Below are 19,785 nucleotides of genomic sequence, written 5' to 3'. Positions count from 1 at the left end.
CTTTAATTTTTGCTGTTCCTAGCTCCTCACTTACCATAGAATGGAAGCTCAGATGCTTCTGGCAACAATGCGTTATTAGTAAGCGATGGTGCTTTGTTATTAGATTGCATTTTATTATTTCCTTCAGCTCAATGTGTACCTGATATTGGAGTGCTTTCCCTATGGGTTGAGATTGACAGATGCTGCACATTGTGTGGTTTTATTATTTTTGTGGGCCCTGCTTCCTGGCAGCCAGGAGAAACCCTTTGCTGTGCAGGCTGAAGGGTGGGCTGGAATTGCCACGTTCTGACTGGTAAAGCCTAGCATCCATGGCCCAGAATGGCTGCTTTTGTTTGCATCACAGAATAGCCTGAAGCAGCTGCTGTTCAGTTGACTAGAGATGTTCTGACGAGAAGATCAGTAGGCATTTAGCACAGCTCTCCTGGCCTCTTTGCACAGTGGGTCTAATTTACCATCACCTCCTAGGAAAATAGATACAATTTTCTTTTGACCAGCTTTATACACAATCTCATGTCATATAAGACATACATGGCTTTCACAAGGAGAGCATTTCATAGTACACAGGCATGTGAATTGTTAGTTAACCTTTAGTAGAGTATTAGTTGATTGCAAAAGTTTTTCCTTCTGAGCAGAGTGAGGTATGCACAATGCCAGCCTGCCAGGCCAGAAGCTCTCCAGGGCAAAGAAATCCTTAGAATGTTCTGATAATGTCAGGCACTGCTTGTGTAATGACTCTAATTATCTTAGCAAGCCTAGATAGAATAATCAAATAGAACGAAAACTGTTTTGAAGGCAAAGATAAAACATACATTATTAAAATGTAAAAAACTCCCAACAACCTGAAATGATCTATTATCTCTAAATTCCCGTCATATCATTTGAAGTCTTGGGCTAAAACTTTGTTTTCTTTTTGTCTGCCTTCTGTTTCCAGGGTTCTGGGAAGAAGCCCAGACCATCAAACACTTCACTATGTGTGTTGTGGTTTAGTACATGCTCATTTATGTGCTACAGACCACAGGGCTTTGAGTGAGAAGGTAAAACTTCAGAAAGAAATCCAATTTGAATCTGGGCATGACACTGACCACTTCAACTAGAGGCTGAACAAGGCTTCAGAGCAGGCAAAATGCTGGTTGGAAAGGGTGCTGAGGGACTTACCAAACTCCAAGTCTTTGATGTTGCACTGGAAGACAACTTCTCCATTCACTACGAGTTCTACCACATTCCAGTCTTCTGTCTTCTCTAGGATGACCTTGTGTCCATCCTCAGCCAACACAGCTGGAAAAGATGGAGTGGGATGTGGATGACTTGGTGACAGACTCTAGAGTAACCTGATGTGCTGAGGTCCTCATGGGTGACAGCAGCTGGTCTGCTGTCCAGTTGCGCACGGCTGTAAGGCAACTGCCCTGGAGGGCAGCTCGCTGTGCTGCCCCAGTGTGCCCTCGCCTATGCTGGGAAGCACATCCAGACACCCGAGCAATTCAGATTTTGGTTGAGATTTGCCCCAGGCCTGTATGGTCTGTGAAAGTATGGGCTTTCTCTAGGAAGAGGTTTTGAGCTTTTCTTAAAGAGATGATACCCAGTGTTGGAGCAGATACAGGGAATTAGGTAACTTCTTGCTCTGTTGATGGAAATATAAACCGGTCATGTTTCCGGAGGGTAATATGGCTTCAAAAGCCTCAAAAAAAAAAAAAGAAAAAAAATAAAGGATCCTAATCTCTGGCACAGGAAATTGCAAGTAAAGGGACAGCTTCCTAAGGAAAAAATTGGAAATATAGGCAGATCTCTGCAACAAGATGTTCCTTTCTGTAGTATTATAAAAGCAAAATACTGTGAAAAACATATACCTAATCATAGGAGGATGGTTAAGTAAATGGTCATAAATTCATATAATGAGGTTTTATTTGGACATTTCAAAAAATGTCTATGGATTCTTTTAATAGCAAGAAAAATATTTGTAATGTAAGCAAAAAAATCAAGGTACACATATATGTTAAAATATATTTTCAATATTAATTAAAACATGTATTTGTAATAGGAAAAAAGAAGAAAATATCATAGTTATCACTTTGTAGTGACATTATGTGAAACTTTTTCTTCTTCCAGGAATTTCCAGATTTTCTATAATTATCAGGAACAAAATGCTTTTTAAAAAAGCTAATGGACTAAACTTTTATTCTCACCTTTAGAGTCTGCATTTTAGTTATCACTTACATTAAGAGGCTCCTTCCCTAGAGATCTGCTACAGAAAAATTGTTAGATTTATTCTCTGTTGTACAAATGCAAGAGTATATGCGTTTAGCAGAAATAATGTGCATTGAGCAAACTGGAGCTTTATTTTCTCCAACATGTTTCCCCCACATTTTCTTCATGTGTTCACCCTGTAACACTGGCGCTAAATTACCACCTTAGGCAGGCTTCATACATTGGTGAGAGTTTTGGTTAGGAAGGAAAGGTATATCAGATGGGGGGCAAGTTTTTTAAAGTCTTAGCATTTCAATCAGTCCTATGTGGAGAAAGGTAGACAATGTGGAGAGAATTAGCAATGTCTGCTAATTGCATTTAATTGCAGAGACAATTGCTGTTTTGAAATGTTGGTGTGTCCACTTCATCCCTCAATCAGTTCAAGAACATCCAGCCCCAACTGTGAACGTTGTAATTGCATGATTTTAATTTCACTTCTGGAAAGTTCAGAAAGCAACGCAGTGAGCATCTCCATTAACGAGATAGCACTCTGCGGGCACCCAGTAGTGGTCCTAATTGACCTTGTGTCAGCTAACGCCTCTCTCTACAGAACACCCATATCTTTTTCTTTGGCATATTTATGTTATTGTATCCTATTTAAGTGTTGTGTTCTTAAACATTTTTGGAGAAAGGCACTCGGCTTGGGCCAATGGCTGGTTTAAATGAAGCAGCCCAGTTTGGAATGGCCAGTGGGTGGTCTAGGATGCGTAAAGGCAGTCTATATGTACAGATTTCTGGGGATCACGCTGTCTCCCAGCAGCACCCCCTCAGGAGAGAGGAGGTATAGCCTGAGGGAGAAAAGCATGTGGGTAGCAAGAAGGCAGTTTACCTCCAGGACCTTGGTTTCGTATTATCTGAAGACCGTCCTGGGAAATGTACTTCAATTTGATAGGAAGAAATCAGAAACAAAACAGCTTCTCTACTGCCACCTTACAGACCACCTCTGGGGCAAGGTGCTGCTTCTATCCTTTTAACACTGAATACTGGCTCTCTGATGGTTGGGGGTTCTAGAGAGGAGGACACAGGCTCTGCTCAGGCTGGTCATGCAACTGCAGCATAAATGAGGAGGGGCTCTGTAGGAGGAGACCCCGGAAAGCTGTGCACCCTGTGGCCTGCCATGGCCCTTTCCCTGCAGGGCCCCAACTGATTGAGCCTTATGTAGCTTCTGGGCTTGGGGTTTGTTTACAAGAACAGCAGCACTCTTCTATGGCAAGGTGTTTCTAAGGTACAGATTTGAGCCGCCAAATAACCCACCCTATGGAAATGGGCGGGTGCTGAATAATGGAGGTCTGCCTCACACCTGAGCAAATGAAGCCCAACTGGAAAAAATCCTTTTAAGAGAGTTTATCACTCTTCAGTTTACCTTCTGTTTGGTCACAAAGCATGGGCTCTGGGGGCCTTTAAGGGCACATGTCTCCCTCACTGACCACAGTCCTCCCAAATCCCAGGTGCCCAGTAGTCACAGCTCATGGAATAAACAAACTGATAATGGAGTTGGGGCATTCCCAATGACTCTTTTGGACCCTGAGTGACTTAAGTCCGATTCTTTTTAAAGCGATGAGCCACCTCAGAGTCTACAGAGTATATTCACTCTCAAGATGTCTGTTCCCCTCTCATCAGTCCAGGAAGTGTTGAGCCCAGCTGTAGGGCGGCCAGTGCAGGCTTACAGGGATCAAACTCAGAGAGACACCAGAATTCCTGCAGCTCATCCAAATGCCACCTCTCTACATGGAAGACCCATTTTTTCCTATGAGTGGCTATGGGTTGTCTATTCAAAGAAAGGTCAGATAAATATACTCCATGCAACAAAGTCTTTGCAAAGGCAGTGGCTAAACTCCAACATAAATCAACCAGAAGCTGTAAGGCCACCCACAGAATGCCTGCCTCTTTGAAGTGGCACCTAATTCTTCAAGGGGGCTCTGGGGAAACCAAAGGAATATGGAAAAGCCTCACTCTTCTTAGTGCTGGTGGAATTGTGCACCATTTGCGAATGATTTAAATGCTGCTGGTTAGGAAGTCAAGGCAAACAGAAAGACAGGAATCTTCCCGTCCTCTGCCTGGTATAGATGCAATGCTGATGCTCACCAGTGTGTACAGCTATGCATAGCTAGGGACAGGAGGGTGGCACAAATAGCATCTTAGGTAAATAAGTGCAGATTTTATTTTTATGGGTCAATTTCAATTCTTTCTCATCCCTTTTAGTAGAACATTTGGCTGACTTAAGAACAGTAGGCAAGAAGCAACCATGGCCAGGGAAATTACTGAGAACTTTTTGTTAAGCATGGTTAGTTTTATTATTGAGGCCATAGGAGAGACATTTGTTCTGAACTATTATAATTTGTGGGTAGTAAAGAACAAAAATGTTCAGATTTCTTAAGGCATAGTAAGTTCGGGAAAGATCAGGCATAATTCCAAAGCCAGCAGGGCTTCAGGAAATGATAAAGGGCTATGATTTTAAAACACACAGAATTTAGATGCAGATTTTACACGAGGGCCTGAAAACGCACCACTCTGTGCCTGGGGTGAAGTTAGCACTGGGTCTAAAGTGGTGGGGCCATGTGGGTGGCGACAGATGCTCCCTCCCTGCTTTGCTTCTGTTAACCCCCTGGCGTTTGTCACCAGCCCTTAGTAAATGTTGGCTGCCAGTGTTATATGAATTATCATTCAGGGATATTCAAAGCTAACTTTAAAAATCAACCACCTGCTGACACCTTGTAATACTCGTCTCCTTCCACCACAAAAATTCTCCCATTGATCTTCTCAAAACACTCCTTCCCCTCCCCTACTGTGGGGAAAGCTGCCTGTACTCTTTGCCTCCTTGGCTGTACCAACTGCTTTACCTCCTGCAGTTAGAGCCTTCAGCCCACCATCTCCTGATCCTGAGTACTCAGAGGTAAAGAACTGTCAGCATATTCAATCACTCATCCAGTCTTCCCTGACCCCTCTTAGCACACTGGTGCTCTGATCTATCTCCTTCCTTGTTTCTTTAAATAATTTTGCTGGTAGAAAAATAATTTTTTTTAACTCTAAAATTTTATCAAGTTATAAATACACTGCAGCCCATGATTTTAAAAAAAACCTTAAAAATTATAGAAAAGAAGAAATGCCATATCTGAAATGAAACATGCAATGGAGGGATTTAAAAGCAGATTAGATATAGTAGAAGAGATGGAAAATGGAATAAAAATTAGAAAAGAGGAACACAAAGAAGCTGAGGCACAGAGAGAAAAAAGAGTCTCTAAGAATAAAAGAATATTGAGAGAACTGTGTGACCAACCCAAACGGAAAAATATTCGCATTATAAGGATACCAGGAGAAGAAGAAGAAGAAGAGAGAAAAAAGGATAGAAAGTGTAATTGAGGAGGTAATAGCTGAAAACTTCCCCAATCTGGGGAAGGGGATTGGCTCTCAAGCTTTGGAGGTGCACAGATCTCCCAACACAAGGGACCCAAGGAAGACAACATCAAGACATATAGTAATTAAAATGGCAAATATCAAGGATAAAGACAGACTTTTAAAAGCAGCTAGAGAGAGAAAAAAGATCACATACAAAGGAAAACCCATCAGGCTATCATCAAATTTCTCAACAGAAACCTTACAGGCCAGAAGGGAGTGGCATGATGTATTTAATGCAATGAAGCAGAAAGGGCCTCGAACCAACAATACTCTACCTGGCAAGGTTATCATTTAAATTTGAAGGAGGGATTAAGCAATTTTCAGATAAGCAAAAGCTGAGAGAATTTGCTTCCCACAAACCACCTCTACAGTGCATTTGTAGGGATTCCTATAGATGGAAGTATTCCTAAGGCTAAATAGATGTCAACCAAGGGATAGACACAGAGTACAGAATATGATTCATAACATACAAAGAATGGAGGAGGAAGAAAAAACATGGTAAAAAAAAGAACCTTTAGGTTGGGTTTGTAATAGTATATGAAGTGAGTTAAATTAGACTGTAAGATAGTAAAGGAAGCTTGGTAACTCTTGAACTTTTGGTAACCACAAATCTAAAGCCTGCAATGGAAATAAGTACATACCTATCAATAATCACCCTAAATGTAAATGGTTTGAATGCACCAATCAAAACACATAGAGTCATTGAATGGACAAGACCCATCTATAGCTGCCTACAAGAGACTCACTTCAAACCCAAAGACATACACAGACTGAAAGTAAAGGGATGGAAAATGATATTTCACGCAACTAATAGGGAGAAAAAAGAAGGAGTGGCAGTACTTGTATCAGATAAAATAGACTTCAAAACAAAGAAAGTAACAAGAGACAAAGAAGGACATTACATAATGTAAAGGGGTCAGTCCAACAAGAGGATATAACTATTATAAATATCTATGTACCCCACACAGGATCACCTACATATGTGAAACAAATACTAACTGAATTAAAAGGGGAAATAGAATGCAAAGCATTCATTTTAGGAGACATCAACACACCACTCACTCCAGAGGACAGATCCACCAGACAGAAAATAAGTAAAGAGACAGAGGCACTAAACAATGTATTAGATCAGATGGACCTAACGGACATCCACAGAACACTTCATCCAAAAACAACGGAATACACATTCTTCTCAAGTGCACATGGAACATTTTCAAGAAGAGATCATACCCTACGCCACAAAAGAACCTCAGTAAATTCAAAAAGATTGAAATTGTACAAACCAGCTTCTTAGATCACAAAGGTGTGAAACTAGAAATAAATTACACAAAGAAAACAAAAAGGCCCACAAACACATGGAGGCTTAATAACATGCTCCTAAATAATCAATGGATCAATGACCAAATAAAAACAGAGATCAAGCAATATATGGAGACAAATGACAACAATAATTCAACACTACAAAATCTGTGGGATGCAACGAAGGCCATGCTAAGAGGGAAATATATTGCAATACAAGCCTACCTCAGGAAGAAGAACAATCCCACATGAACAGTCTAAACTCACAATTAATGAAACTAGAAAAGGAAGAGCAAATGACTCTAAAGTCAGTAGAGGGAGGGACATAATAAAGATTAAAGCAGAAATAAATAAAATTGAGAAGAATAAAACAATAGAATCAATGAAAGTAGGAGCTGGTTCTTTGAGAAAATAAACAAAATAGATAAACCCCTAGCCAGACTTATCAAGAAAAAAGAGTCTAGGCACATAAACAGAATCAGAAATGAGAAAGGAAAAATCACTATAGACACCACAGAAATACAAAGAATTATGAGAGAATACTATGAAAAATTATATGGTAACAATCTGGATAACTTAGAAGAAATGGACAACTTTCTAGAAAAATACAACCTTTCAAGGCTGACCCAGGAAGAAACAGGAAATCTGAATAGACCAATTATCAGCAAAGATATTGAACTGGTGATAAAAAAACTACCTTAGAATAAAACTCCTGGACCAGATGGTTTCACTGCTGAATTTTATCAAACATTTAGTGAAGACCTAAGACCCATTCTCCTTAAAGTTTTCCAAAAGTAGAAGAAGAGGGAATACTCCCAAACTCATTCTACGAGGCCAACATCACTCTAATACCAAAACCAGGCAAAGACACCACAAAAAAGAAAATTACAGACCAATATCCCTGATGAACATAGATGCAAAAATGCTCAACAAAAATACTAGCAAACCAAATTAAAAAAGACATCAAAAAGATCATCCTTCATGATCAAGTGGGATTCATCTCAGGAATGCAAGGATGGTACAACAATAAAAAATCCATCAACATCATTCACTACATCAACAGAAAGGATGAAAACCACCTGATCATCTCCATAGATGCTGAAAAAGCATTTGACAAAATTCAACATCCATTCATAATAAAAACTCTCAACAAAATGGGTATAGAGGGCAAGTACCTCAACATAAGAAAGGCCATGTATGGCAAACCCACAGCCAACATAATATTTAACAGAGAGAAGCTGAAAGCTTTTCCTTTAAGATTGGGAACAAGACAAGGGTGCCCACTCTCCCCACTTTTATTCAACATAGTTCTGGAGGTCCTAGCCATGGTAATCAGACAACATAAAAATATATAAGGCATCCAGATTGGCAAGGAAGAAGTCAAACTGTCCTTGTTTGCAGATGACATGATACTGTACATAAAAAACCCAAAAGAATCCACTCCAAAACTACTATATCTAATACCTGAATTCAGTAAAGTTGCAGGATACAAAATTAATACATAGAAATCTGTTGCATTCCTATACACTAATGATGAACTAGCAGAAAGAGAAACCAGGAGAACAATTCTATTCACAACTGCATCAAAAATAATAAAATACCTAGGAATAAACCTAACCAAGGAAGTGGAAAGCTTATACTTGGAAACACATCCCATGCTCATGAATAGAAAGAATTAATATTGTCAAAATGTCCATCCTACCTAAAGCAATCTACAGATTCAATGCAGTCCCTATCAAAATACCAACAGCATTCTTCAACAAACTAGAGCAAACAGTTCTAAAATTCATATGGAATCACAAAAGACCCCAAATAGCCAAAGCAATCCTGAAAAGGAAGAATGAAGCAGGAGGAATTACACACCCTGACTTCAAGCTCTACTACAAAACCACAGTAATCAAGACAATTTGGTACTGGCACAAGAACAGACCCACAGACCAGTGGAACAGACTAGTGAGCTCAGATAAAAACCCAAGCATAAATGGTCAATTAATATATGACAAAGGGGCCATGGATATACAATGGGAAATGACAGCCTCTTCAACAGCTGGTGTTTGCAAAACTAGACAGCTACATGTAAGAGAATGAAACTACATCATTGTCTAAGCCCATACACAAAAGTAAACTCAAAATGGATCAAATACCTGAATGTAAGTCATGAAACCATGAAACTCTTAGAAAAAAAATATATGCAAAAATCTCTCAGACATAAACATGAGCAACTTCTTCATGAACATATCTCCCTGGGCAAGGGAAACAAAAGCAAAAATGAACAAGTGGGACTATATCAAACTAAAAACCTTTTGTATAGCAAAGGACACCATCAGTAGAATAAAAAGACATCCTACAATATGGGAGAATATATTCATAAGTGACATATCCAATAAGGGGTTGACATCCAAAATATATAAAGAGCTCACACACCTCAACAAACAAAAAGCAAATAAGCCAATTAAAAAATGGGCAGAGGCACTGAACAGACACTTCTCCAAAGAAGAAATTCAGATGGCCAACACGCACAGGAGAAAATGCTCCACATAACTAATCATCGGAGAAATGCAAATTAAAACCACAGTGAGATATCACCTCACACCTGTTATGATGGCCACCATCCAGAAGACAAACAACAAATGTTGGTGAGGACGTGGAGAAAGGGGAACCCTCCTGCAATGCTGGTGGGAATGTAAATTGGTTAAACCATTGTGAAAAGCAGTATGGCGGTTCTTCAAAAAGCTCAAAATAGAAATACCATTTGACCCAGGAATTCCACTCCTAGGAATTTACCCTAAGAATGCAGGATCCCATTTTGAAGAAGACATATGCACTCCAATGTTTATCACAGCACTATTTACAATAGCCAAGAAATGGAAACAACCGAAGTGTCCATTAGTAGATGAATGGGTAAAGAAGATGTGGTACATATACACAATGGAATATTATTCAGCCATAAGAAGAAAACAAATCCTACCATTTGCAACAACATGGATGGAGCTAGAGGGTATTATGCTAAGTGAAATAAGCCAGGCGGAGAAAGACAAGTATCACATGATTTTACTCATCTGTGGAGAATAGGAACAAAGCAAAAATGGAAGGAACAAAACAGCAGCAGACTCACAGAGCCTAAGAACGGACTAACAGTTACCAAAGGGAAAGGGACTGCAGAGGATGGGTGGGAAGGGAGGGAGAAAGGGGAAAAAGGGGCATTACGATTAGCACACATAATGTCGTGGGGTTGGGGGGACATGGGAAAGGCAGTATAACACAGACAAGACAAGTAATGATTCTATAGCATCTTACTATGCTCATGGACAGTAACTGTAATAGGGTATGTGGTCGGGACTTGATAATAGGGGGAGTGTAGTAACCATAATGTTGTTCAAGTAATTGTACATTAATGATACCAAAATAAAATTAATTAATTGATTAATTAAAAAAATTATAGTAAAGTAAGGGACAGTTTAGAAATTAGGGGCATAATAATCTGAAATGTTTACTAAACTTCTTGTTGACAATGAGAGATCCTGTTTGGAGGTATAAATTTGGGAGTCATCAGCATATAGATGTCATTTAAAGTCATAATGACTTCTATTTCAAATCTACCTTTGTTTTTCTCTTGAACTCCAGAATGTAATTTCTAACTTCTAAATATTTCTTAACAATTCATTTTTTCCCACTCCCCCTCTCCAAATCTTCACCTTCAGAACTGGCCTCTTAAAACCCATCCTTGATTTCATCATTCTTTAGCTCAAGAAACTTTACTGGCTCCCTGTTGCCAAGGGTGAAAAAGGTCTGACTCTTGTTACATACCAGCTTTCAGCCAGACCGGGCTGCTTGCTGCTCCGCAACAGGCCCCAAGCTCCACCCCTCCCTAGAGACCCCTCCCTCAGAATAATGAGAACTAATGCTTCCTGAACATTTACCCTGTGTGAGTATAGTGTTCATGATTCTACATGCATTTTCTCATTGGAATCTCATATCAGTGAGGTAGGGATCCTCTCTCATTTTACCAATAAATAAACAGGCTCAGAAAGATAAGATAACTTGATCTTTGGCCATACAGCTACTAAATGATAGAAACCAATTCAAAACTAAGTTGGTTGGACTTCAGTGCTTAATCTCTGCTCATGCCATCTCTTTGCCAACAGTGTCAAGAATGTAAGCAAGGGACACCAGTGACCAGAGGGAGGTGATCAGTAGAGATGACAGGATTTGTGTTCAAACTAGATGAGGATTCTGCCCCCACCTCCATACTTGTAAATTATATATTATCACAAAATTCTCATTTATGCATTTTTCTTTAATGTATGTTTTTGTATGTAAATGATCTAACTGAATGATATACAATGATGCTGATTGTGGCAGCAGTTAGAAACACAATCAAAATGTGTCTACAGAAATCTGCAAGGTGGTGGAATAGGTAGCTCCAAACTCCAATTCCTTCCCAGAAACATTGCAAAACAACCAGAAACTGTCAGAACCAAGTTTCTCAGAACTCTGGAAAGTAAAAGTGACAAACAAGTGACTGCTGAATCAAGAAAAAGGCAACTTTAACATGGTAAGAAAGTGTTGTGGCATCTTTATTTGCCCTTGCCTCACCTCCCACCGACTTGGTGGCAGTCTTGAAGACAGCACACTTTTTTCCCAGTATAGGTCCTGTTTCCAAAGGAAGCAGAGCAGACCTTGTTTGCAAGTTCTTGTGTTTGTCTGTTCTAACCTGTCTGGGCCTACCTAAAGGATTGACACCACATGCTTATCTTTGTTTCACTTAACTTGGAACTCATGCAGGGTGGAAAAGCCATACACAGTGCTTAAAAATATCACAAGGCAAATGAAAAATGTGTAGCTGTCTGGGCAAAAGGCTGTTGAAACATACAATAAACCTCATAAAGCCTGGGAGGAAAAAAATTGAAGCATTTAAAACACTCATGTATACTGGGGAATTTAGAAAGTCAAGTGTATGCTCAGAACAGGATGCAGGCTCAGAAAAGACTCAGGAAGATCCTAAGCTTTCACCGCTGGTTAATCTACAGGCTCAGTGAAAGCAGGCAGGGCTGAGGCAGAATTGTAAATAGCCTGGATAAGTGTTAAAGGAGTGCAACATAGAGAAAACACATAAAGAATGAGAAAGCCTTTTTGTTTTAAAGCTCCTGGCATTCAAGGAAATCTCTGTTGAAACAGTGGCAGACCACAAGCTAAGCCTTCAACAATTAAGAACAGTAAACTCTGGGAAAATGGAAAAATTTGATTTCTAGAGTTGCAACATTATAATATTTGAAAACCCAGTTTTCAACAACAAAAAAGTATACAAAGAACAGTAAAGCATTAGATATTCAAAGGAAAAAGTAGATCCTTTGTCTGAAGTCTGTAGGATTGGCAATTCAGATAAGAGTTGATGTTGTAGACTTGAGTCTGAATTCCCCAAGCCAGGTAGACAGGAGACACAGGCAGGATTTCAAGAATCAAGAGAATTTCTTCTTTGGGAAATCCGGTCTTTCTCTTAAGCCCTTCAACTGATTGGAAGAGGCCCACCCACAACATGGAGGGCAATCTATTTTACTTAAAGTCTACTGATTATAAATATTAATCACATAAAAACGATCTCTGAAGAAATCCAGACATTAGACTTATTTTAAATCATCTATTCTAAATATGCTTTAAGAGCAAAGGAAACTGTGGACAAACAAATAACAGAAACCAGGAAAATGGTGTTATGAACAAAGTGAGAATATCAATAATAAGAAGTTCTAAAGTGAAACCAGATCTTGAGTCAAAAATACAATAAATAAAATTGGAAAATTTACTAGACAGGTCCAGCAGTAGATATGAGCAGGCAGAAGAAAGAATCAGTGAACTTGAAGACAGGACAATTGGAATTACTAAGTTCAGAAGAATAGAGGAGAGTGGGGGGAGATAGGGAGATTTACTTTAAGGAATTGACTTATGTGATTGTGAGGGCTGATTTGTCTGAAGTCTGTAGGATTGGCAATTCGGGTAAGAGTTGATGTTGTAGATTTGAGTTGGAATTCCCCAAGCCAGGTAGACAAGAGACACAGGCAGGATTTCAAGAGCCAAGAGAATTTCTTCTTTGGAAAATCCAGTCTTTCTCTTAAGTCCTTCAACTGATTGGAAGAGGCCCACCCACAACATGAAGGGCAATCTATTTTAATTAAAGTCTACTGATTATAAATATTAATCACATCTAAAAAATACCTTCAGAGCAACATCTAGATGAATATTTGATGAAATATTTGGACACCACTGCTTATCCCAGAGTTGACACAAAAAACTAACCATCACAATGGTCAACCAAGAATTCTATGTATATCAAAATACACTGCAGGAATGAAGGATAACTTAAGACATTTCCAGATTTGTAAAAGCTGACAGAGTTTGTTGCTAAAAGACCTGACCTACAAGAAATACTAAAGGAAACCCTCCAAGCTAAAATGAAAGGAACTAGATGGTAACATGAAGCTGCATAAGAACTAAAGGGCACTGATAAAAGTAGCTACAGAGATAAATCTAAAAGCAATTGTTTCTGCACTTTTGGTCTGTAACCCCTCTTTTTTCCTTATGTGATTTAAAAGGCAAATGAATACAATAGTTATAAGTCTATGTTAACAGGCACATAATGTACAAATATGTAATCTGTTGCAATTACAATATACAGAGAAATGCTCCTACATGAAGATGTGTAAGAGTAGATTGTATATTAGTGTAAACTAAGTTGGTATTTAAGCTAGGCTGTTACAAGTTTAGGATGTTTATTGTAATCCCTGAGATAACCACTAAGAAAATAACTTACAAGTATACTGAAAAGAAAGGAGAAGGGAATCAAAATGGTATATTACAAAAAATCAACTATGGTTTTTAAAAAGGCAGCAATGGAGGAATTGAGGAACACAAATAAGATAAGACATACAGACAATATTAGCTAAATGGTGTAAGTCTTTCCTTATTGGTAATTACTTTAAATGTAAGTGGATTAAATCTTCCAATCTAAAGGCAGAAATTAGTATTATGGCTGAAAAAACACAATTTATTTGCTGTCTGCATAAGACTCACTCTAGATAAAGAACAAAAACTGGTTGAAAGTGAAAGGATGGAAAATGATATTCCATGCAAAAATAACCAAAAGAGAGCGAGGTTATATTATCATCAGGTAAACTAGATTAAGTCAAAAAATTTACAAGAGCAAAGAAGGACATTAGATATTACTAAAAGTTTCAGTCTATCAAGAAGTTTAGCAATTATGACATATACACATCTAATGACCAAGTCCCAAAATATTTAAGTAAAAATTAACAGAATTGAAAGGAGAAGTAATTTTACAATAATAGCTGGGGGCTTTAATACATCACTTTCAATTATGGATAGAGCATCTAGAGAGAATATCAATAAGGAAATTGAGGACTTGAGCAGCACTATCAAACAACTAGACCTAACATACATAAATAGAACCCTTCACCCAAAGGCAGAGTATATATTCTTTTCAAGTGCACACAGAACATTCTTCAGAGTAGACCATGTTTTAGGACACAAAACAAGTCTGAATAAATTTTAAAGGAATGGAATTTTACAAAGTATCTTTTAGGCCCACAGTGGAATGAGACTAGAAATTAACAATAGAAGGAAATGTGGAGAAAGTCACACATATTTGGAAATTAAACAATACACCCTTAAAACAACCAATGGTCCAAAGAAGAAATCAAAAGGGAAATTAAGAGGTATCTTGAGAGAAATGAAAAGAAAAGCACAACAAATCAAAACCTACAGGATACAGTGAAAGCAGTGTTCAGAGGGATATTTATAGCTGTAAATGCTTATACTAAAAAAGATCTCAAATCAATGGCATAACTATAAAGCTTAAGGAACAAAAGAATATAAGAACAAAGAAACCCAAAGCTAGCAAAAGGAAAAAAATAAAGATTAGAATAGAGATAAACAAATTAGAAATAGAAAAACAATAGAGAAAAATCAATGAAATAAAAAGTTGGTTCTTTGAAAAGATTGGTACAATGGAGAAATCTTTATTTAGCTAGATTGACTAAGAAAACAAGGGAAGAATTAAATAACTAAAATAATAAATGGGAGAGGGAACATTACAACTGACCTTATAGAAATAAAAAGGATTATAAGAGAATACTATTAACAACTATACAACAACATATTGGATAATACAGATGAAATGAACAAACACAAACTACCAAAACAGATTCAAGAAGAAACAGAAAATCTGAACAGACCTATAACTAGGAAGGAGATTGAAGCAGTACACAAAAACTTTCCAACAAAGAAAAATCCAGGACCAGATGTCTTTCCTGGTGAATTCTATCAAACATTTAAAGAAGAATTAACATAAAATCCTTCTCAAAGTCTTACAAAAATTAAAGAGAAGGGAACTCTCCTCCAAACTCATTCTATGAGGTCTGCATTATCAAGATACCAAAGCCAAACAAAGACATTATACAAAAAGAAAACTACTGACCAATATCCCTTATGAATATTGATACAAAATCCTCAAGAAAAAACTAGCAACTTGCATTCAGTAGTGCAGGCTTATCCACAATGATCAAGAGGGATTTATACCAGGAATGCAGAGTGGCCCAACATGTGACACACAAATGGTCAAGAAGCACATGAAAAGATGCTCACCATCATTGGTCATTAGAGAAGTGCAAATAAAAACCACAATGAGATTCCATTTCACACCTATTAGGATGGCTATAATGTTAGAAAAAATGAAAAGAACAAGTGTTGACAAAGATATGAAGCAATTGGAACCCTCCTACACTGCTGGTGGGAATGTAAAGTGGTGCAGCTGCTGTGGCTGTGAAAAATAATTTGGCAGTTCCTCAAAAGGCTAAACATAGAATTACCAGAAGACCCAGCATTTCCACTCCTAGGCATATACCCACCAAAAACTGAAAGCAGGGTCTCAGATACTTGTACACACATGTTCATAGCAGCATTTTTCACAATTACCAAATGAAGTGTCCATAGGCAGATAAATGGATAAACAAAATGTGGTATATGCATACAATGGATTATTATTTGGCCATAAAAAGGAATGAAGTACTAATACATGCTAAAACATGGATGAGCCCTGAAAAGATGCTAAGTGACATAACTCAGACACAAAAGGACAAATATTATATGATTTTACTTACATAAAATATCTAGAAGGGGCAAATTTATAGTGACAGACAGTAAGTTAGAGATTCATAGAGGTTCTTGGGGGTAGGGGGAAAAAGGGAGTTTTTGCTATATGTATTTATATAGGAATAGGGAGTTGTTAGTGGGTACAGAATTTCTGTTTGGGGTATTGAAAAGTTTTGGACATTTTGAATGCCATTAACATCACTGAATTGTACATTTAAAAATGGTTAAAATGCAGTTTATGTTATATATGTTTTATCACAATAAAAAAATAGTAGAGATAAAAAAGAGATACCTAAACTAAGAAAATGTGGGAGTGGGTTGGGGAGGAGGAGCTTGCACCCTTGAGGGCTGCAGCAAAGGAAAAACATGTCTGCAAATGTCAGAGACCTAGAGACAGAGGAAGTAAATAGGCTCAGAGACTCTTGAATGTAGGTTCTTTCTAAGATCTGCCTTATTTTTAAAGAAATGCTGTAGCTGTTTAGTCTCATTTAGTGAACATAAACTAAAAGTGGGTTATGAGGTGAGCGATTGATGGGTGGGGCTCATCAAAGGGAAAAGAAGCAAAAAGTCAGTTAGTTATTCAGGCAGCATCCTTAGCCAAGATTGTGAAACAATTTAAGCATCACCAAATAACACTGAGTTATTTGTAACAGAAATTTCTAAACCAACTGTTCTCTCAGAGAAAGCAACTTTCTCTGCTAATTGAAATCCTATCCATTCTCCAAACTGGAACTCAAATGCTACCTCCTCCAGGAGGCCTTCCCTGATTGCTGATTTTGTGTCTTCTGGACTCCCACTGCAGTTTTTCCAAAAGATCCTGGGTTTGGGTCATAAAAAATGGAGTTCATTAGGACAGTCCTGGGCTCTCTTCCCATTCTATATGCTCTCCCCAAGTCAGTGACTCATACTTTTCTATCTCCAGAATGGAATTTTTCTCTGAATTCCAGAATTGCACAGTCAACTCTATCTCCATCTATGCAGCTCAAAGCAAAGCACAGGAAGTTAAATATGTTCCAAATGGAGCATATTCCTCCAAACTGTGGTCCATCTTTAGTGTTCTCAAGTTTAGTATAGAGTACTTCCATCCATCACTCAAAATGGATCCAGAGGACATCTTCTTGATCCTTGCCTCCCATCTCCATCCTCTTAGGAAGCACCATTGCTTTTACTTTAATCCACCACCCTTTTATGGCTGTCTTGGTGCAAACTACTATCACCTCTCCCTGGACTACTACCTTGACAGTCGCTAGATGTGTTCCCTTGCTTCCATTCCTAGCCCCCTCTAACTCTTCTCACAGCAATGGTTTCTTCCCCCTGCCTAAAACTTTTATATGGTCCTGCCTGATCTGGCCCCTGTCTATCCTCCAGCCTCATCCTCCCATCAATTCAACAAATACATCATTTGTTCACACTTCCAGTCTTTACAGATATGAGTCCCTCTGCCTGGAATGCTTTCTTCTCTTTATCTGGTGAGTTTCTTCTTACTCTTTAAAACTCAACTCAAATGTGATTCAGCAAATAAACCTTTCCAGACCTCTCCCCTCTCTCCTCCAAATTATGGCCAGAAGCAGGTCCCACTATGACTACATTCCTCTGTGGAGGCTTGGCACAACTGCCAATCAGTAGTCAATGATGAGGAGGAGGAATAGTCAAGGACCTGTTTTCTTTCACCAGGTCCTGGAAGAATATTCAACATGTATTAGGTGCTTAATAAAGGTTTGTTGCATGAACGAATGAACAAGGGATAGACTATCTGCCATTTTCCAGGCTATGACTACAGAAAAGTCTCTTGGTATCCTTGATCCTCAGTTTCCAGTGTGAAAAACAGGGTATGTAGTCCCTTCTATCCAGGCATTGCCTGGCATCCCATGGACTCTTAGTGCCATATGTTTGTTCCTATTCTCATATTAAAGCACTGGAAGCCTAAGAAAGATACTTAATCATCCTGGGACGGTGGGGATTCAGGAAGACTTTCCAGAGGAGGTAACACTTGGTCTGGGTTTGAGGAAGGAAGGAGGTCTAGACAAAGGGCGCAGCATGCATGGATGCTAAAAGTTTGGGGTTCACCTGGGCACACACTGCTGTGTGGCCCTCCAGTGTTCAGCTGCCCACCTTGCATGCCTTCTAGGCGGAAGGTACGGTACTCCACCGACAGGCCAATAGCGCTGTACGGACCATAGCGCATGACGACCAACGCGTTCTTGGGCATGGCCAGCTGCCTGCTGGGACTACAGCGCAACACACACTCCTAGGCAACTGCTTTTCAGCGCCTTCAGAGTGGGTGTGGCCACTTGCGAGTGGGTGGGGCCTGGGCTTTATGGGATGAAGCTCAAGGACCTTTCTCACCCCAAGTACCCTCCTGAGCGTCTGGCCTAGGGGGTGGGGATGAAGAATCTCCCTTTCCAGATGCCTGCACCACCTACTGTGCACCCTCTGCTGATACAGAAAAGTGTGTTGGGGGTCAGAGGTGGTCGCTTGCTGTCATGACCCTCAAACAGGGTTTCAACCTGGTATGGCAGGTGTTAATGGTAAATAACAACAATAGGCAACATTTACAGCTGGTTGCAGAATGTATGAGTCAGGTGACATGCTAAGCACTTTTCATATTATTTCATTTTATCATTTGACCATCCCTATGAAATAGGTTTTATTTAGTATTTATAAAATTGAGGCTCAGAGGAGCCAAGTAACCTTCCCAGGCAAGTCAGGGGTATGTTTATTTTATTTATCTTGCCTGGGATTTGTTGAGATTCTTGAGACTATGAATTTAAGTCTTTCATCTGTTTGGGGAAAAATATGAGCCATTATCTCTTACCTGTTGCCTCTGTCCCATTTTTTCATTCTTCAGGGGGATTCCAGTTAAATATACATTAGACTTTCTCACTGTATTCATTATGTCTTTTCTGTGTTTTTCTCTCTTTTTTCCTTCCATGCTTCTTTGGGATTGTATGTTTGTATGTATGTGTGCATTCATTCACTCATTTTAATCTGTAACCCAGTTACTAATTTTCTCCACAGCTGTGTCTTAGCTGTTATTAAAGCCACCTATCTGGTTGTTTCTTTCAGTTACTTATTTTTCAATCCTGGAATTTTAGTTTGGTTCCTTTTCAAATCTGCCCTGCCATGTTTTATAGTTCTTGGTTTCTTGCCAGATTTTTTAGGTTTAGTGTTATCTTCTTGATGGTAATAAAGATTTTTATTTTATAGTCTGCATTTGAGAACACCATTATCTGGAGACCCCATGTGTCTGTTTCTATTGTTATTTCTGCTGGTTTCTGCTCATTTTATCTTGTCTCCTAGAGTGCTTGGTTTACCTTAATTGTGTATTGGAGATTGTATTAGAAAAATTCTTTGCAGGAACCATTTAAGGCCAAGAATGATTTTATCTTCCTCAGTAGAACACTTTTTTTTTCACCTCTTACCAGGTCTTGGTAGCACCAGCAACCCAAGATCATTTTAATACATTTTCAGTGCTTGAGATTTTCTATGTCATTCAGATGGCTTCAAACTGGGCTGCAGTTCATGTGGAGGTTTATGTTTTATCCTCATTCCTGTGGTGTAGTCCTTTAAGATCCAAGCCCAGTGAGGGTAATGGCTTATCAGAGTTCTCCCTTGATGGTGCTGTACTTTAACTTTTGTATGTCTAACTCTGCAAAGTTTCAAAAATTGCATCTCATCTTCTTCATT

General features: G+C 38.8%; 1 protein-coding gene across 1 annotated transcript; it reads right to left on the bottom strand.

Moving 5' to 3' along the window:
* Nucleotides 1-396: 396 nt before the first annotated feature.
* C8H10orf53 (chromosome 8 C10orf53 homolog) lies at nucleotides 397-18,307 on the bottom strand. Its single transcript, XM_036927199.2, has 3 exons — nucleotides 18,211-18,307; nucleotides 1,156-1,275; nucleotides 397-461 (listed from the first exon to the last, which is right to left on the bottom strand). Exons 1-3 carry the CDS (start codon nucleotides 18,305-18,307, stop codon nucleotides 397-399), a joined length of 282 nt encoding a protein of 93 aa, XP_036783094.2.
* Between the last annotated feature and the right edge of the window lie 1,478 nt (nucleotides 18,308-19,785).

The sequence above is a fragment of the Manis pentadactyla genome, chromosome 8 (genome assembly GCF_030020395.1).
Source record: "Manis pentadactyla isolate mManPen7 chromosome 8, mManPen7.hap1, whole genome shotgun sequence".
Taxonomy (NCBI): Eukaryota; Metazoa; Chordata; class Mammalia; order Pholidota; family Manidae; genus Manis; species Manis pentadactyla.
This window is presented reverse-complemented; position numbering and strand designations above follow the sequence as displayed.